Source organism: Hypomesus nipponensis, chromosome 7, assembly GCF_054491055.1.
Source record: "Hypomesus nipponensis isolate SF chromosome 7, ASM5449105v1, whole genome shotgun sequence".
In the NCBI taxonomy this organism is placed as follows: domain Eukaryota; kingdom Metazoa; phylum Chordata; class Actinopteri; order Osmeriformes; family Osmeridae; genus Hypomesus; species Hypomesus nipponensis.
Genome location: NC_140367.1, coordinates 2,742,501 through 2,762,668, shown reverse-complemented (window position 1 = coordinate 2,762,668; position 20,168 = coordinate 2,742,501). Strand labels below are relative to the sequence as shown.

The following is a 20,168-nucleotide window of genomic DNA, read 5'->3' as shown; positions in this document are numbered from 1 at the left end:
GGATTGTTATCAGACGGGTCGAACTTTACCCGTTAAAGTGTTAACTGGCTAAATTCACCTGGCTCATGTCTACAGAACAAACCAAAACCCGGACCGTGTGCAGTTCCATATTAGGCCAGTAGAGAGCACTACTGTTCTCCTCTCACATAATCATCGCAGTAAAAAGAAAAAAAAGGGTGAAAAAAACCGTGACATACGGCTATTTAATCTCCTCTTCACTAAAACGATGTATTCTCACGCAGCAATCTGTTCCTTCCTCTTGTCTCCCTGATTTCATGCGAACATGCGAATGCTGAAACGATGCTGAATATAAGCATTTCCTCTTTTCCTTTTGATTAAAAGTGTTTGGCGTTTGTAATCTGCATAGATATCCCTCTGAAACTCTCACTTTAGAGAGGAGGGTTTGGACATAGGACACATGATCCTTCCCTCCCTTTTTCCTCCCTTTTTCCTCCCTCTTTCCTCCCTCTTTCCTCCCTCTTTCCTCCCTCTCTCTCCCTCCCTCTTTCCTCCCTCACTCACTCCCTCCCTCCCTCCATCTCTCTCCTCCCCTGTTGAACCCATGCTCTTTCTTTCTCCTGACTGTCATTTCATCTTCATCCTTCTCTCTGAACATCAGCCTGGTTCTGTAGCCAACTCTCTCCCGGCCCACAAGCCTCAGCATGTCCCTAACTGTGCATCCCTCCAGGGGCTTCAACATCAGGAGGAATGTCGGAGGTTGAAGCGTCTACCAACGCACCCGGCGTGCAGAGCGGATTACAGGGCACACATATCGGAATATGGTGTAAGTGGTCTGGGGATTCACACACAGGCACGCGATTTCCACGTCCCATCACCGATAGGAACTGTCTCTGGTGTCTGTGTAGCTATAGAGTCAGTCTGCCTCTCCACTGCTGAAAAACAGAACCGCCCCCAACACACCCAAGCCTCTCTCTCTAGCCTCCCCCTTGCCCACAAGCCTCCCTTCATCCTTTTCCCCAAGCGTCCTCCCCCCGGCCTCTCCCTGCAGCTACAGAGCAGGGGGCGAGGTGGGGCGAGGCGGGGCGAGGCAGGGGCGTCTGCCTCTCGACTGTCCTGACCTCCAGGGCGTCTGCAACCCGAGCTCCTCAATGAAATATTTAGAACTGTTTTATCCGCAGTGCGTTGGTCTGGAGACCTGTGGGCCTTCATGACGTGATGCCAAAGTCCCGCATCGGAGCTCTGATTGGACACGGGAGAGCTGTGACTCTGGTGTTTTTAAATCATCACAAAAACCCCAGACTCCACAACGGGTGGGTGGTGCAACACCTACCCTGTGTTAAGAAGACTGAAGTCTCCACAGTAAAGGTGTATTTTATTCCAGTCAAATTCAAAGAATTTCTATTGTATTTTTTATTTATTTTTGAAACTCAATAAGTTTAGATTCATCCACAGAAAATTCACTATTTTACCAATAAACACAAAATAAATAGCTGTTAGAAAAGTCCTAATCATCCTCAACATGTCAAGACTGTCCATGTGAACTGCCAAGGACTGGTCATGCAGTCTCTCTGTCTCTAAGATGCTGCGATGAGGGTATGGATTGGAATCTGAAATCCCAGAATGCCGCAGTGGTCTTAAGCTGCTGATGGGCCATATATGTTGACTTCCTCTCTTTCTGTATTTGTGAAAGATGGATACGAACGTACCACCCTGTAAGGGCTGAAATCCTCAGTGGTTTCAAACCGGGTGTGTGTTTGACTGCTTGCATACTGCAGCATCTCAGCATAGATTAGCTAATGCAACTGATAAAGAAGGCAGGTTACGATTGTTGTCAACAGGAATTCTAGAGGAATTAAAACGATTAAACTGGTCATTTCATTAGTGTGACAGTTAACGTGATGGATGCTTGTTATCCAGGATGAAACGCCATCCTTCTGGCAACTGGCGGAATATGTTAAAGATAGGCAAGATGGCAGCTTTTTGGTAGTGTTTCAAGGGAGACTAGAGTGACAGACAGTGGATGGTCTCATGTTGCAGGCTCTGTTACAGTGAAACTGTGGGGCCTGCAGCAGGATGAACCCAGGTCTCTACTAATAGATGCATGGTCCCCTGATAAACAGGACCTCCCAGGTACTGTAACATCTTACTGGAGCGGTCAGCCCGGAAGCTGGGGTGTCTATTTGATGTACCAAACATAGCTGTTATGGTGGTGCAGAAAAACACAGCTACCTCCATGGTCGGCTTTCAAACTTAAACATTTAAATATATCCTTACACTTAACAATTCAAAATCATACTTTCTTAGATGCTCTATGTAGCTTTTTTCATTATTTCATCATTTTTTGTTAATATTTTGGATTCATTGACTTGTGACGGTACCTTTGTCTGTGCTTTGACCCGGCTGCTTTGACGTGCAGACCGTTAGCAATTTACTTTTGGGGAGAGGGGATGGAGGGGGTTTCATTGGTGTGAAAACATAAATAATTAGAACGGTCTTCTAAAATTATTAAGAGAATAAAGTTACGGTCTCTGATCGAGATGTAGGCCTAAATCTAAAAATGCCAGAGCTAAATAAATTAAAGGGCTATTAAAGTGTATCTGTCTACCTACCTATAGATAGATAGTTCATGTTTTATACGAATTCACTAGCCTGTCTGTTTAATGTTTTATCTATATTCCTCTCTTGGGATATAGATAAATGACACAAAAACGAATTTTCTTTGCCGAAGTAGACTGATAATATTAAAATAATACTCATTTATGATATTTTTTTGTGTGGTCTGTCAGTTCCGTATGGGTTTGCGTATTTTTATTGATAATTTATCAACCAGGCGCTAACGTCCAGTTCTAATTCGTTAATCTGGATTATTAGCTCTGAAAATGCGTGAGATTTTCAAAGGAATATTGACAATATGGTCACCACATGTGATATACTAAACTGTAAGCTAACCTGCAAGTCATCAGCGCGTTTTTTTATTTTTATATATAGGCCTATATTATGAATAACCTTAACCCCAAATGTAGGCTAGTTTTGGATTTTGGTTTTATCATACAATCCTATTTATTAAACGGAATAGTTATGTTGATGTGAGGTCAAAACGTTAATCCTAAAAGCACTTTGTTATCTTTAGATGACCGTGACCTTCAATAAACAAAAAAATACAGAATTTAGCATTTCGAGTCTGCTAATTATTGCGCATTATTATTTCAGTGAGTGCCCCTATCGTGTAGCCTATAGTCCCTAAAAAATACATGTAATGCCACAAGAGCGCTCTGTACATTCGATAGCCTATTTTCCTGGCAGGTGGTACATGGGCTGGGCCCACAAAGTCATCTGGAACTGGGAATGAGTAGAACTAAATTAGTATTTTAAAAATTAATCGGCCCTTCTCGTCTTCTATACGGTCCGTCTCACACACAGATGATCCGTAGCTAAAGTTACAGGTTTTCCAGGTGGAAACAAAGTATGCGGTTTGGAGAGGAGTGTGCAAGGATGGTCTAGGCCGTCCTTGAGGTCACAAAGCTGACGGTGATGATGTGTCACCAAGGATAGATTTCACTGTCGCTATTGAGTTTGAAAGGATGTAACCAAACCCGCAACACTAACGCCAGTCGGTTCACTAGAAAATATTGGACTTTTTTTTTCTCCACACCGCTATCTGTCTAATTATCAACAGCAGGTATATAGACTCAAGCGAACCGCCGGAGAGGAGTATGGGTAGAATTGACCTCCATATATTAGGCATCCTTCCACCATTGCACATGTCATCCTTTACTGGTTCACTTTGCCTCACCGTAGGCCGCAGTGAGTCCTTGCGTAAAACGTTAAGCGTGACCGTTGCTTGGACGACGAGGAGTGACACCTACATCGAAGGGTTGACTACCAGCCGCGTGGGCTCCCATCCCATCTCAGGTTGTATGGTTTACTGATGGTTTTGTTGATGCAATCGGTCTGCTAGGTCTAAAGCTAATAACGAATAATTGAAAATAAAATATAACCTTTCTTCCAAATAGTTTACCTGATGATATTTTATTTTGATTTAAGCCATAGGCTACACTAGATGTTTTGTGGACTCAGTAAAATCTATAACTATGAGAGGAAGGGCTATACTGGACATACTCCACATATTAGGCAGGGCCACAGACTGTTCATATGAAATGCAGTATTTTTTCCTCTGTTCTTGATAATCATTGGCCATCTGGACAGGGTCATTTGATCCTGCAGCAATTCAACCCAAGAACTGCAGGCTCAACACTATGACAGCCGACTAAATCTAATCCTCGAGTGGGGGCTGGTAAGATTCCGCAATTGTCTCTGTGTCCCAGGCTTAATTTCGGAAAATGCAGTACTCGCCTACCCCCATGATTGCCACTATCAGCTTGCCGCATGGCGTAGTGAGGCCGCATGCACGGTCACAGCTCGTGCGTAAAATCTGGCATTCATTTAGAGTGAATTCGCCATTGCTTTTTTTTTATAATATGCAATTAATGAAATTAGAGAAGTGTTAAATGTTTTAAAAGTGCCAAGAATGCATAATGCTGTAAACGGAAATTAACGTAACAGAAAGAAAACAGAACTATTTAAACCATGTCGACTCAGAGTTGCTTTTTTCCAAGCAGGCCATGTCTGCCCGCGCGGTTAAGAAAGTCTACCATTTCCCCTCTTCTGTTCCTATAGTCCTCGAGACAGACCCTCTATTGTCTACTGGTACTACAGGTAAACACCTGTCTTAAAGTCCCGCGGACACAATATTTAGGCTGCTTTCCTGCATGTAGTTACATAAAAATGTTTTTTTTGAAGTCACACAAAAAATCCAAGAAAAGGAAATGGGCTATAGTCAAATGTTTCACTTTCTTTCTGGCGATAGCGCTGAAATTATTGAGCTATTTTCCTCGGTGATAAATTGACACTGTAAATGTCCGCATTGCGTGAATGTATAGGCTCTTTTTTTTTAAAGCACAACATATTATTTGTAAAGGAAATTATAGCAATCTTTACAAATCTATCTCCAACATGGTTACCTTGACTAGTATGTTTTGGGGGGACGTGGACCTTAGCCTATAGTTCATGCCATCAATAAAGAGAAGGTGGACCAAATAATTCGCCATGAAAGCGTTTAATCCGGTCAACAACCAATCCGCATCTCTTTAGACTGCTATAGCCCTAAAGCCAACATCTAGGCACTTTTATCGTTGCCTTGCCTCCCGCGAGCTCCACCTTAAAAGAAAAAACCCCACCTGAGGCAGTGACATCGCAAAATACGCGAGACAGAGGTGGGTTGGATTATTCCTTTGGTACAAGGGTAAGATGCTTACAAACTAATTATCTTTTCCATTGGCAAATCCTTGCTCTCGCAGCCCAAACAAGGAGAGCAGCTTGGGGGCAGAAGCAGAGACGATAGCTGCGCCCGGAATAGACGGTGGAAAACGGAGCCAACAGGAGGCTCGCACACCTGGAGTCGCCACAGCGCCGCGTGCTCAGCCTTTTTCTCAGGTAAAAGAGTACGCAGGGGAGAGGGGCTGAATTTGATATTTGATACTCAGGAAGTTAACTACGCCGCTTGGATTTCTTTGTTCCATTGTAATTCTTTAGTTGAGGATAAGGGCTCGAGGAGGCTTCGAATGTAGTTTTGCTTGTTGAATGAAACGGTGCGAACGGTTTTCCGTTGATTATGATAAACGTGATCCTGACATTGCGAGCATATCCTCGAGCAGACTCCACTGCATTCTATTTCAGTTAGCTCTTGATCTCGGAGGAAGAGGCACGCGGCCCTTGGACAGAGTAGACGATGATGTAGCCTGTTTTTTGCGTATAATTTTCAATCATTTTGGATTAACGTAGGCTAGTTTATTTGTTTTGTGCCTAGATGTAACCGCAGGATATTATTTTTCAAATGGTTCAAACTCACTGGGTCCAGAGAAGGTAGGATATTTAGGCACCCAACTGTTTTTTTTAATAGGCAATTGGTTCGATCATAGGTTTGTGGAAAAGTTTTCACTTTTAATATTCATAGTTCATGATGTGGTTTCATAGGCTATTATTTGTTTTTATGCAATGTTGTAGACCAGGTTTCGATTCAGTCTATCGACTAATCCGTATAATAGCGTTATGTTACCACTAGAACGAAATAAAAAATATAATGCTTCTTTTTTAAATGTTTTACAAGTGCGCTATAAAATGTACAGTATAGTATCTAGAATATTAAACGAACAGTGTAATTTAATACTCAACGCAAATACGCCTATTTACTACATGGGTGATTGACAGCCACATAGCTTTGAAAGAACAGGTGTATTTGCCGTCCTCTAGAAACAAGCACCTGTATGTTTATAAGCGTTCTTGTTTTACATATTGTGTGGAGTGATGCTATTGATATTTCTTCATATTTATATTTGATAGGAGATTCAATGTAATTGCATGAATCGTTTATCTAAACGTAACTCCAACAATTTTAATCAAACAGATTTATTCCACGGAATAGGGAGCAATTATTTTGTGCAACTGCCCCTTATAATGTTTTAGGCCTCATTTGAATTTAGAATTGTTACGTATCATAAACAATAGGTGTATGCATCAAATCGGTAACCTAATCTCTTTTGAACTGACTGCCTCAACATATCGTGTCCAAGGAAGGAGACCATGGCGCGTCTTGCCAAATCGCTCCTAAAATAACCGAACTGGGAAGACTTGTAGACTCCGTAATCAGACAAATGCGATTAACAAAAAGGCTTTGCCGCTGTCATTGGGGTTAAATTAACGAAGGCTGACCAGAATATACTCCTGGTACAGACAATGCACGCAAGCCATCACCTTCATACAAGTTACATTCCGTCTCACTTAATTACTATAGGCCTACATTTACCATGAATAATAGAACTTGGGTTGAAATTATTTTTATATGACTGTAAGTGTCATAAAGAGTAATGGATCGTTTCCAAACGTATTAATTCAAACGTAGATTGAAAAATACATTATTGAAAACATTTAAAACAAATATGTAATCAAATATGCATTTTATAATCTGGATTAAGTCGTTTTATAATCATTGAATGTTGCTTGGATGTAATCATAATCATTTTTGTCATAATGTTATTTGTTAATTTCATCATTGATTCAGGCATTTTGAGGAAGATGCTTGTCTTTGTTTTAGGCAGTTATGTTTTCATTAGGTCTTCATATGTCCACTACGCAGATAATCAGATCACATTAGTCAGTTACATATTGCTTAAGATCTACATATGTACTGTTAACTGGATTCTTATCAAAGATTGATATGTTTAACAGTGGTTCTAGTCAGATTTTTATTGTTTTGCATGAATTAGTTTCAGACTAGATGCCCAATATACTGGAATCTTTTCACAGAAAGGTTGGATCTGCATTGACTAAACAATGACGCATAGCCAATATCTCCAGCCGATTCCTTCTTTAATCATTGGTGGGGGGAAAAACAAGACAGACAAACCTGAAAGGATCCTGTCTTTTTTCAACTTGGCTTTTTAGTGCTTATTGATTCCTCCAGGAAATGGCAACAGGAGTCTTGTTCTGGCAGCCATTTGGGCTTCTGAAGAATCACTTAGAACATGGTTTGATCGCTGGAATCAATGGAATCCCCATTCACTGCAGGGCCCAGGGTGAGAGAGCTAATGGCTTGACTCGGGCCCAGCAGGGTGTGGCTGTCTGGGGCATGGTAGAGCAGACCAGGAGATGACCAAGAGGACTCACACTGATTGGGATTCAGCCACTAGGCTTGCTGAGGAAGAGAATCAAGGTGTATTAGTGGATGAGAGGCTATATGTTGGAGCACACTGCTTTGTGAGTGATTTTATGCCTGGTGTTTCTGGTTTCTGTCACGTTTAGAGGACACAACTGTCTGCGGTTAAAGTCACCTTGTTGAAGTCGTCAAATAGCCACACGGTGTGGCAGCCATGTTTAGTTTCAGGAGAGTGAAAAAAAAGGGTTTTGAATCTTTGAAACCCCAGCAGTCAAACTCAGATGCTTGCTTCTAGTCTCAGCTGTAATTGGGCAGAGTGCTGCAGAATGCAATAAGCTTGCAAAAGAGTCACATTGAACAACGGTATGGGTTACACGTTCATGAGGACATTTAGCAGAGGATTAATACCTCGCTTTTAAATGTCTCAACGGGCTGCATGTTGACTGTATCGTATGGTCTATGCTCAAGGGATAGAAACCCATTTTCCATATAGCAGGATGGAACTATGGAGTCGGCACTGTTTGTGTTTGTCTTTCCATGGGGTTGGTCTAGTGTGTGCTAGCTGACGCAATCACAGCAAGGATTCAGTCCTACAGTTGAATTTGGGCAGGACGAAACTAAAATCCTCTTGTGCATGTCCGCAATATGTATATATTTTTTTCTTTTTCGTTTAATCTGCAAAGATTAAGAGAGCCAAATCTTGGCTGCTGGGTAGAACAATCAGATCCTGAGAAGGCTCTAAGTAAGCTGCTGTGCGGCTCGTGGGGTACACACCCACCCTGCTCCTGTCATCCCTGGGTGTGGAGCATTGATGTGGGTGTGGAGCATGGATGTGCTGATGTGACCATGGGTAACCAGCTCAGAGGAGCCTGTTAAGAAGTCAACTCAGAGGTGAACAGTGTCAGCAGATGACAGTGGGGGTCCGGAAATATCTGACACACGGAGGCGTGTCCTCAGCAGGAGAGCATCATGGGTAAAATGATGGCATGATGATGGCCATTAAGGCTGTATGGTGATTAGGGTCGTAGATTAGAATGGTTGCCATCAGTTTACTTATGTATTGAAGGTCAGTTTGGTCGTTTTTTTAAATTGTGTAACGAGACCTTGTGAAATCGTTTGTATATTTTGTGAGCTGCCAAATATATTAAAACTCAAAACAAATCACCTAAATCTAATGAAAATGTTAAACTGGGGGGTGTTAATAGCACTGACAACATGTCTGGCTCAGAAGGCCTAGAGCAGTTTGTATTCTGGCATCATCTACCAGAGTGAAGTTATCCTGACAAACTGAATCCAAATTCAAGTCCATTTTATGACAGTCGAGCCAAAAGGGTCACAAAGGGCCTTATTTCCTTTGTCTCTCTACCACAAGAAACGCCACAAACCAGGTACAGCCCAATTGCTAACCCCACCCTTTCCTTTCTCGGAAATCGAAAAATAGCAGATCAGGTGAGGTATTAGTGGGCAGGAATTAAGTGATGTGTTCATTCCCAGGAAGCAGACTTACAGGATCTTCTGTTCCCCATCTCCTAGCAGCCTAGTCACTATTCCTCCACCCTCATCAGTCCTCTGCTGAGGCACACCGCACCACACCGACCATGTCCTGAAAACCCCTGTGCCCTCACTTTGCTTCTATCTAATCATGCATGCCTCTCAACTCTCATCCTCTTCTCACCCCAACCACCCCTCCCCTCCTCCAGGGAATAGCCTACCTCTCTCTCCTCCAAATGGTGCGGTCTCTGGTGTCATTTTAGCTTCTGCTGGGATAACTGGCTAACAAACTCTCTCTGTCTGGTGAGCTGCCTTCTGTGCTTGGGTGATGACGACTCCTGTTCTGTGTATGGCACTGGTAGAATTCACTGTGAAAGCACACTATCAGTGAATTACCATAGGGCCATAAACAGAGCAGAGAAAGAACCACTGGATGACGCCCATCCACCACGTCTAACGTCTCTCCGCCCAGCTCTCTGGCTGGGGGGGGGGGGGGCTCCACACTGCCTTGGCCCCGGCTGCATGAGAGCTTGTTGTGGGATGTTTGGTGGGGTTCGACTGGGCTGGAGACTCTAGTCTCTGGGATTCTCTCAAGCTCACAACTTGCCTTGGGATTGTCCTCTTCTTGGCCTATTTTGGCACTAGCACATTTTTGCTTCTGTATATATACTTTGAGCAATTATGTGTAGTGCCAATATAGGACATGAAAGACTTGCATCTGGACTTCAACATAACTAACTCTGCATTACCAGGTTGACTTGTCTTGGAAACCGACAGCTTGACACTAATGATTCCCTGTCTTCATGCACTCATTAGATCATTTTCAATTTTCAGTTGTTGTCCGCACAATGTAATCTGAACCTCATTATCTGATTGTAGGGGATGATTGGATGGACGTGGACCACTTTGTAAAGATATGCTGCTGAGTGCAACTGTGCTGTGACTCAAGACTCCATTCCTCTGAAGGACGACAGCTCATACAAGGAGGATGCAGACAAAGGCACGGTTGAAAGAAACAACCGATAACTCATGATCAGATATAGCAGACATCCTCAGTGGATTCTGAAAATGGCCTGATGGTGGTTGTGTCTATCTTTCCAGCGACGTCTTTGAGGGAAGCCTACCATTGCCAGAGGTCACCTCCCATGTGACAAACCGTTGTAGAAGAAATGGGATTTCCTTATGTACTTGTGCTAATCAATAGAACTAGTCATCGGATACTAGTTAGTACCAATCACCATCCACATCAAGACAGCTGCTCGCGGTTTTCGGCGCGAGTATGAAGTACCAAGGCAGCTCTTCGGCGGTGTTTGGCAATGGTAGAACTCACACTGGTGAGGTAGATGGATCCGGTGGTTCTAGACTTGCCAACTACTGCCGGAGAGCTCGGCCCATGACCAGGAAGGGACCGGAGAGGACATCTCCGCCCTCGGGATTCACCACCGACTCTGCCTTCATGTCTTTCTCCAGTGGACCTGGAGGTGAAACTTGTCTAGTGTAGGGAGATTCTTCCACGAGTGAGTGGCTGTTGGCGTTGCAGGGCGGGGTGAAACTTAGTGTTCCTCCCCTGCGCACCCCGGTCTCACAGCTCAAATGACACGGGCAAGGAAAGCAAGGAAAGCGTGATGATGTGTCAAAAATAAACCAGGACGGCACACTTAAGATATCGTCTAGAGTAAGTTGATCGCTGTGACGGGGTGTGTCTTTTTGGGAAAAGTCTCAGTTTTGACAGGTTTCTTCACTGTCAACCTCTCGTCAACTCTGATTCGACAAGTCGGGTGTGCTAGTGCACGTCTGGAACAGGAGTCGGCACAGAAGAGGAGGCCCAGTGTTATGTAAGCTCCCAGAATAAAGAGCCCCTCTTCAGCCTTCTGCCAGCCAAGAGGGGGTACCTCTCTTCGTTCCTATCACGGGCATAATTAGCTAACTGTGTGGTGTCACCTTACTCTCTTCTTTCAATGCAGCTTTTCTCCTTCCCTTTCCAAAACCTGCTTTGGGGAAAAGGGTGGAGTATGGGAGTTCAGGGTCTGGAGTCTTTTTCACAAGAGTGATTTGGTTGGTTGCAGCGGGCCGTCCATGTGCAGAGAGATCGGCCCTTGCTCAGCTCAGTTTAACTGGGTCAGGGGCCGTTATGTGGGTGACAGGGGGATCTTGGGATTAAAACGACTTTATCTGCCTGTGTATAAATCCCATGTTGTACTGTGCACTTCAGTGTCGGGCTAATATGATGGTATTGTCGCTTGTGTGGCCCAAGGTGTGTATTTGATATGTCCGATCTGCACTGAGATGGATTTCCTGTCGTGTCTCGAGGCCAGATAAAATAGAAAATAAAAACGGAAATGTTGCGATTTCGGGCAGCAGAGCGTCAGCCTCGACAAAAAGAGGCCGGCTAAGTATCCTGTTCTACTGCTAGACAGACAGGCTGTTGAATCAGATTTGCTTTATTCTTCCTGTCTCATGTTGCAGAACATAACAGGCATCGATGACATGCACTCTTTGTAGCACAAAACGTGTAAGTGTTTTATGTTGTTTATTGTAAGAATGTGATTGTTTCTCGTGGAAAGGATACTCGCTTTGTGTGTGTACACCTGTTGGCTATGATTTACAGTAATGCTGTATGTTCTGTAAAAAAAAAATTGTTGCAATACATTGTCTCTCTTTAAAATGCAAATAAACGTATTCAAAAGGCTGATCCATTGTCTCAGACTTCTCTAACGATCGTCTCTGCAGCAAAGTGCATTGTGGGATAGCCCATGTCAAAGCAGGGCCTTCTCCAGATGGGATGTACATCTCAGGTTACACCACATTTTTCATCCTACCCCCCTTCTCTCTCTTTCCTCTTCCCCCTCCACGCACACAAACGCACACACACACACACACACACACACACAGCCTATCCTAATGTCTCTCTCACAGACCTTGCTGGTGAGTGGTGGTTCTCTGGGATGGTGGATCCTGGCTGAGACAGCTCTGCCTGTGCATTAATGCAGGCTGGGGCATTAGTGAAATGAGATTAGAAGGACCCATCATTCTTACGCAGTGTCAGGTGTAGACATGGACAGAGGTGTGAGCTAGGGAAGGCAGGGCAGAGGACTACCGACTACCCAAAGCTAATGGCTCTCAGGGATAATCAACTACTGGACTCTTAAGCACACAGAAACTCTATACTTATGTAAACACGTTTTGCTACAATCCTTCATAATGTCTGTGGGACTTCCCTATTGGTCCCTATACAGCTGCACTCATGGTCCTGTCCCTGGGTCTTTCTGTGTCGGAGGGCAAGGCTGCACGCGTTTCTATCCCGCCATCAAGTCCTCGATGCTGGGACCAGGGACTGGAGATTATCTCCTGGGATGGAGTGGGTGGGTGTGGGGGCCGGCGATGCGCGTATTAAGAAACGATTAGTGGAGATTAAAGCTCTGCTCTAGTCTGCCTGCACGACTCCAGGCAACAAGAACGACCCTCCCCCTCTCTTCCTCCTCCCCCCTCCCCCTCCTCCTCCCTCCCCCCCTCGCCCCCCCCTCGCCCTCCTCCCCCCCTCGCCCTCCTCCACCCCCCCTCCCCCTCTCCCCCCCCCCCCTCGCCCTCCTCCCCCCCTCTCCCCCCCCTCGCCCTCCTCCCCCCCTGTGGATCCGGGGCCTGGTCTGAGCCGTGTCTCTTGGTCAGGCAGAATCAATACCGCTGGCTCTCAGACTCCCAGTGATCCTCCCACTACTCAACACCAGCCCTCGGGGCAGACATTTTGGCTCTCAACCCAGACCCACTGCTTCACGGCATCCACTCTGCAGTCCCCATTTTGGATCAATCTTTGGAGTGTTTTAATGTGAGGCTGAGGAGGAGAGAGAGACGGAGAGATGCTAATGGTGATAAGAACAGGTTAGATGATTCCTGTTGAGGGCAACATTATAGATTCTACATGACTCAGTAATTTCTTGAGGCTACCGCCACAAACCCTAGTTAGATCTGTAGGGAGGGGCAGTACATACAGTGCCGTGGAGCTAGCGTAAAGCCCAGAGTGTGAACCAGGATTAGCACCGAGGGCTGATATGTTCCTACAGGAGCCCCCTGAACTCTAGACTTCCAGCTCAAGTCACACCCCTGAGTCCTCATATCCGCATGGGTCCACCCATCTGCCAAGCAGACCCTGCTGGCAGCCATTAGCTGATTACATCTCTACTACTTCACCGACCGGCTTACAGCACCACTATCCCTGGCCCTTTCATCTGACCATTTGGGAATGGACGAGTTAATACAAGGTGCTGTAGGGAATTTGGGAGCATATAGAATGCGTGGGTCAGTATTGTGTGTTATTCCGTTAATATTCAGGTTTGAGGTTTTATATAGCTATAAAAAGGAATCTGAAGAATGACTTCCTACTTTTGATGGATTTTAATGTGATTTGAATCTATAAAAAATTCCAATAAATCACACGTGTAATTTGTTTCAAAGCACTTTATTATTTATGAAATGTTGAATAAAACTGTGTCTTGAAGAGCAAGCGTCGGTGTGTTTGTGTGGGGCTAGTCCTCCTTGGGGAGACGGGATGAACAGGTGAAGAGGTTTTTAGCTTTCCAGAGGATTCCTTGTATCCCCTTTGTCTTGTTCCGTTCACCTACTGAAAAGAAAACAAACAGGGATGACAGATATTCTTCTTCTACTCTTCTTCTAAATGTGAGTCATCAAGCCAGTACTCACCACTGTGCAGCTTCCTGACTCCGCAACACAGGCCGGACATCTGATCTGTGGTCTGTGACTGTAAAAATGTAAATCAAATTCAAACAGACCAGAACACAGTAAGAAATAACAAAATATGATATTATTTTTCCTGACCCTATAAAAATATAACGAACCAAAGTAAATGATTTATTTATGTTGCATGTAGTTGTATGAGGAAAAGGTGAAGAGAGTGGGGGACGATGGAAAGACAGACGTATCGTGGACTATCAATGATGTCACGCCGAGATAACCACTGTAATTTACCTCCGATTTTCTTATCGCTACGACAACCCAGCTTGAGTGACAGTTTGAGAAAGGATCGGCGTATTGTGAACCGTGAGCACGTCGACGATTCAGAGAATGTGACCTAACTAGGAGGCTGTATCTCACCACTGGGAGCTGCTGAAGAGGAAGCGCCGGGCTTGTCCTCAACGTCTTCCTGGCAGGAATGTCAGGCTTGGTTTTCAGGTGAACCTGGGTCAACTCCTGAGCCTGTCTCTGATCAAGCTTATCTGTTATGGCACTCTCAATCTCCTCCAGGATCAGCTCTCTGGAACACTTAATGATGTTTTCGACAAGCTCCTGAGCCGTGGCTCGTAGCTGGCGATCTGACGTCGTGTCTTTAGAGGCAGCGGTCTGGGGTAGGATATCAGAGTCCCTGGTGTCCTCTGCCTTCAGGGGGGCGCTGGGAAGTGCAAGGGTCAAAAGGTTCCTCTGTCTGGTGACCTGAATGACAGACAGCCGAATCACTTTAGCGGTGTGGACTCGCGCTGCCTCTAATATAAGCTCCTTGCTTACACCCTCGGGGTCAAGGGTCAGAAGTTTCGTTTCCTTGACGAGGACGTCCACGGCGACCAGGATGACCTTGGCGGTGTGTTCCAGAGCCGCCTCCAGGAGGAGCACTTCCTCAGTGTCCCCACAGGCGTGGCTAACGCCAGGCTGGAGCTCCTTGATGGTCTGGAGGATGGAAGCCTGGATGACTCGGGCTGTGTGGGCCTGAGCAGTCCTCAGAAGAAGCTCTTCCATCAGGGCCTGAGGAGCTCTGCTCGGGGCCTGGATTTCCAGCGCCGGCTCCCTCGAGACTAGGTGGAAGGTATCCTGGACAACCATCGCAGCGTGAGGCCTGGTTTCCTCCTGAAGGCCCTGCTCCTCTGGGGCCAGGGGGGCTCTGGAGGGAGCAAGGATTAAAGACCTGTCCTACTTAACAAACACATGGATCCCCTTGCTGGCGTGAACCTGCGCTACCTACACCTTCTGGTCTTGGACGTTGAGGGGGGAAAAGAAGCCAACATAGTTTTGGGGAGGTCTGTCAGCTCTTCCTGGTGATCCAACTCGATGGTACCTGGATCACCATAGTGTGAGTCCTGGGTTTCTCTGACGCTGCTCCGCCTCTACGAGTAGAGTGGATTGAGCACAAGAATCTCCACCTTATGGTCCTCGATAATCAGGTCGACAGAAGATTTAATTACCTGTTAGACAAGAGCCCAAGACGTTGACCGCTACTGAAGTATCGATCTAGAATACGACAAGAAAATATAAAGGATTGATAACGAAATGGGGATGAGATCACAGTGTATTAACGATAAGAATAATATAAATGATAATGAAACTCTGTCGTCAAAATTATCATAACCTCCGTATTAAGTGTGTAGATGGCACACTATTAATGTAAGTATTGTTCAGGTATTTTTTTGCGAGTGGTAGCTTGTTTGTGTTGAAAGACAGAGGGGAAGATAGCAAGGGCAAAGCTTTTCCCCACAAAGCAGGCTAATGAGGCTTTAAACCACAGCGACCGACTGACGCAGGCGCACGTCGCACTCCCAGGAAGCCACTACCGGCAGCTGAGGGACAGCTAAACTACGACACCCATCACTCACATGCTCTTTCACCCCTTTCCCTCCTTACACACACACACACACACACAAACATTATCCCGATATACATAACTAAATAATGTACATGTTGTGCAAAGTCACAACGTTATTTTTATCCACGAGATTGTATCCTGTTTCCACTGTAATCTGGGAGGCAGAGTGGGATATGCGGTGACGCTTGACGGATTAGGGGGCCGAATATTTCTCTCTCTCTCTCCCCGCGGCAGCAGCAGAAGGCCTCAGCTACCAAATCCAAGGTTTTAAACCCGGGGGAGGTCTCACAGATTATGATGTAACTCGGTCCCTGTCCGTCACGGCAGGCTGGGAGGGGGAAGGTACGATTGTACGGAGGGTTGTAGAGGTCAATGAGTTTCCATGGAAGGGCAACTACAGCACATCGATATTTCGATATATATCGATATTTTGACTAGATGTGATGTTTGTAGTGAATATAATTCTATTTCTTGAACTGATCCTATAAGAAATGTTGACAACAAAAGCCATTTGACAGGGGAACAGTGGACACTTTATTGGACTTTAAACATGGACGTCTGGAGTGTTTTAAACTTCTGGCATATTGAACCATTGTGTCATAATTACAACTGTAATGTGTGAGAATTTTCTGCAAACTGCAAAAAGATCTTAAGATTAGATTTTGTTCCACATAAATACAAATATCAAGTATGCTCCCCACCCCAAATTTACAAACCCAGTACCACAACTGACTTCAAAAAGAGTCCAGTTTAAAAAATACTCTGGCGAGTGCTACTGAGTCATGCATTGGGAACGAATCAGTGATATGATCTGGTGTCAAAATGGCTGCTTGCTTTATACACTGCAAATGCAATCAATTGCAAAAAAAAAAAAAAAAACTTACTATATATCATGAGTTTGTTCACAAATCCCAGTGTAAGTTTGAAGTACAGTTCAAAAGGACTGGGACACACCACAGAACAGGACACATATTTCAGAGGAATATTTCAGAGAGTCGCTTCTGGGGGGGAGAGATGTCACATGGGGGAGATGTCCTTGGTCGTCCAACACAGGAGAAGCACTTAAGATACAGCAGTGATGCATCTACACAGAAGGACAGTTCTGGCACCCTCTGATTTGCATACGAGGTCTATGACGACGGAGCAAATAGTGTACTATCAATATGGCACAGAGTTGGTAACTGCAGTCTAAGGATAAAGGATAGGAAAACAAAACATGCTCGCAATCTTGGACTTATAGTACCGAAAATCTAATCAACAAGACAGTGGTAAGTACTTAACAGGTGGTGAACAGGTGGTGGATACCTCTGGTGTTTTTGGTTCATCTTTATTTGCTAAAAGGTTTAAGTGTAAAGAAAATAAATACAAAGTACTCTCTAACCCTTGTAACACAATAGTCAACATCACAAAGCTAATCAAAAAGCAGCTAAATGGCAAAAGGAAATGACCTAACAACCCACGCCCCCCCCACCCTCTCCCCCCCCCCCCAAAAAAGAACAACATCCTCTTTACATAGTAAACACATTAATGATAAATTCATTGCTCTAATTTCCCCTGCAGATGTACATTTAAAAATATATTTTACATTGTACAGTGCTGGGTGTGTGGAAACTGGCAATCCCTGTGGCGGCCATTTTGTGCCCTCTCCTCCTGCTGCAACACACCTGCAGGGGGGGAGGAGTCATTGTCACTGTTCCAGGGTCACGACCTCCACAGCCTGGCCGTCAAGAGTGACTGTGTTGTCGATGCGCGTGGCGACGGGCGCCATGGCAACCTGGACGGGCCGGTTGCCCTGGGCGAGGCTGGTGACCACAGTCTGGTACATGCTAACCGGGATCTGGACAAGACCTGCAGGGAGAGAACACCATTACCCAATGCAGTAGGAAGGAATGTCGAGTCATGTGATCAACAATCTATGTATAACAATGCTTTGGATACCAAAAAAAAAAGAGTAAATCCTGTGTAACAATGCTTCGGATATGAAAACAATTGGACTGAAGGTAAACGTAAATATAAATATGACGGAAAAAGTGACTGTTGCCCTGCTGAGGGTTAGCTGCTGTTGGGGGCGGAGCCTCTGCAGGGGGAGTGGAGAGAGAGAGGGGCCATTCAGGGAGCCAGACCCAGCCAGGCTGACGGTGCTGCATGCGGCAGCCATGTTAGAGTCTGTGGAACAATGCTCCAATTGAGCCTGAATCTACCCGCTCTCCCTGCACAGCTGTGTGTGTGTGTGTGAGAGAGAGAGGGTGGAGATTATAACTGTGGTCACGTGGGGCTCTGCCCTGCCCCACAAGCTGTCACCGGCACAGGGAGCTCAGAGACAAAGCTAGGGATGATGGATCGAGAGTCCGCTACATCACTCCTCCGCCCTCTCTCCACATCCTACATCACTCCTCCGCCCTCTCTCTACATCCTACATCACTCCTCTGCCCTCTCTCCACATCCTACATCACTCCTCCGCCCTCTCTCCACATCCTACATCACTCCTCCGCCCTCTCTCCACATCCTACATCACTCCTCCGCCCTCTCTCCACATCCTACATCACTCCTCCGCCCCTCTCTCTACATCCTACATCACTCCTCCGCCCTCTCTCTACATCCTACATCACTCCTCTGCCCTCTCTCCACATCCTACATCACTCCTCCGCCCTCTCTCCACATCCTACATCACTCCTCCGCCCTCTCTCCACATCCTACATCACTCCTCCGCCCCTCTCTCTACATCCTACATCACTCCTCCGCCCTCTCTCTACATCCTACATCATTCCTCTGCCCTCTCTCCACATCCTACATCACTCCTCCGCCCTCTCTCTACATCCTACATCACTCCTCCGCCCTCTCTCTAAATCCTACATCACTCCTCTGCCCTCTCTCCACATCCTACATCACTCCTCCGCCCTCTCTCTACATCCTACATCACTCCTCTGCCCTCTCTTTACATCCTACATCACTCCTCCGCCCCTCTCTCTACATCCTACATCACTCCTCCGCTCTCTCTCTACATCCTACATCACTCCTCCGCCCTCTCTCTACATCCTACATCACTCCTCTGCCCTCTATACATCCTACATCACTCCTCCGCCCCTCTGCCCCCTCCCTACGTCTTGTATCATCTTTTTTTATTTTCTTCCAACCAATCTTTCATTTAGCTGTAAGGTGGACTCCAACCCAGCCTCCTTGCTAAGCTAAGTGACAGCTTCAAGTTGTTCGTAATGAGATAATTGTGCTGGTTGTGATTGTGGAGCAGGGCTGAGGAGCGGCCTGTCAGAGGCCCAGGCAGGAGGCTGGAGGCTCCTGAGTGAAGTAGCCGGTTGGACAGCCCACACACCATTAGCGTGACAGATGGGCGTGCGTGTGTGTGTGTAGCGACAAACAACTGGCCAATCAGCCGCACACTTCAAATAACGGCTGCAGGCGGGGGTGTGTGTGTCTGAATAACGCGTGCTTCGGATGTTGGGTAGCTATCTACAAGATCTAGACAATCAGCTGGGCTTAGTCCTGCGCACTTCAACCAGCTCTCTCCCATTCACCGTCAGGGAGCTTAGGTAAGGTCAACAGGTTCATGGGAGCAGGTCAGGGAGGCAGGTGAAGAGGTTGTCATCACTTAGTGTCGCTGGACAAGTACCATTTAACAGTGACCACTGTGGAATGTGGCAGGTGTTAAAAGTTTATGTTTATGTCAGTCACATCTTGATGCCGATTGTGATTTTACAATGCCTAACTGTCTACCGAATGGTACTTCTTCACTCTGAACAAGATTGAGAAATTTAACTACTGTATGCTCTGAACCAGGACCATCAATGAGCCACACATTCTCACTCTCTCTAAATTGCATTTTAAACAGTAGCTATGTTTAGTAAAAAAGTGACATTTTAAATAATCTTCTACTGTCATATTGTGATTATTATAGACGACAGACACCCACACAAGGTCCAATCTACCGTTCTCCGTTCAGAGAGAAAGCGTTGGATCAGCACAAACACAGTGATTTGAATGAACGCCAGATTGAGGCTAAACACTAAGAAGACGGGTTAGGGGTGCAGGGGTAGAGAGAGAGGGGGGTCCCAAGGTCCATTTCTCTAAATACAGGCTAATCAGCTTTTGTGTTTAGACATGCACCTCACTCCTGCCCTGGTCATCCTATGAATACAGCATGTGGATAGAAGTGTTGCTTTGTGTGTGCTTAAATGTCAATATGAATGAGTGTGTGTGTGAGGGTGTGTCAGTGTGTATGTGTGTCTGAGGGTGTGTCAGTGTATCTGTGTGTGTCAGTGTGTGTGTCAGTGTGTGTGTTAGTGTATGTGTGTGTTAGTGTGTGTGTGTGTGTGTGTCAGTGTGTGTGTGTGTTAGTGTGTGTGTGTCAGTGTGTGTGTGTGTTAGTGTGTGTGTGTGTGTTAGTGTGTGTGTGTGTGTGTGTGTGTT

At 45.6% G+C, this 20,168-nt stretch overlaps 2 protein-coding genes across 8 annotated transcripts in view; both read right to left on the bottom strand.

The window, feature by feature from the left end:
• Nucleotides 1-13,617: 13,617 nt before the first annotated feature.
• LOC146276324 (uncharacterized) lies at nucleotides 13,618-15,578 on the bottom strand. Of its 4 annotated transcripts, none has more exons than XM_084701937.1 (4): nucleotides 15,129-15,578; nucleotides 14,270-15,047; nucleotides 13,859-13,916; nucleotides 13,618-13,778 (listed from the first exon to the last, which is right to left on the bottom strand). In XM_084701937.1, the coding sequence occupies exons 2-4, from the start codon at nucleotides 14,987-14,989 to the stop codon at nucleotides 13,684-13,686; spliced, it is 873 nt and encodes a 290-aa protein (XP_084558063.1). In that variant the 5' UTR covers nucleotides 14,990-15,047; nucleotides 15,129-15,578; the 3' UTR covers nucleotides 13,618-13,683. The 4 variants fall into 4 exon arrangements, with proteins under 4 accessions (XP_084558063.1, XP_084558062.1, XP_084558061.1 ...); XM_084701936.1 differs by having other exon boundaries at nucleotides 14,270-15,270; nucleotides 15,349-15,578; XM_084701935.1 differs by having other exon boundaries at nucleotides 14,270-15,578.
• Nucleotides 15,579-17,221: 1,643 nt separating this feature from the next.
• nrf1 (nuclear respiratory factor 1) overlaps nucleotides 17,222-20,168 on the bottom strand; it is a 17,663-nt gene continuing 14,716 nt past the window's right edge. For 3 of the 4 annotated variants that reach the window (XM_084701490.1, XM_084701492.1, XM_084701491.1), the window contains exon 12: nucleotides 17,222-17,594. In XM_084701490.1, the coding sequence (XP_084557616.1) occupies nucleotides 17,434-17,594 (161 nt within the window). In that variant the 3' untranslated portion in view covers nucleotides 17,222-17,433. The remainder of the gene's footprint in view (nucleotides 17,595-20,168) is intronic. The other variant, XR_014762446.1, reaches the window with a different exon arrangement.

Bases quoted from the DNA above. Each gene is read 5' to 3' on its own strand.
- LOC146276324 (XM_084701935.1), bottom strand. From the start codon at position 14,989: ATGGTTGTCCAGGATACCTTCCACCTAGTCTCGAGGGAGCCGGCGCTG. The intron at 13,917-14,269 runs GTGAGATACAGC...ACATTTTTACAG, and splicing joins CTCTTCAGCAGCTCCCAGTG to TCACAGACCACAGATCAGAT. The intron at 13,779-13,858 runs GTGAGTACTGGC...TTTTCTTTTCAG, and splicing joins AGTCAGGAAGCTGCACAGTG to TAGGTGAACGGAACAAGACA.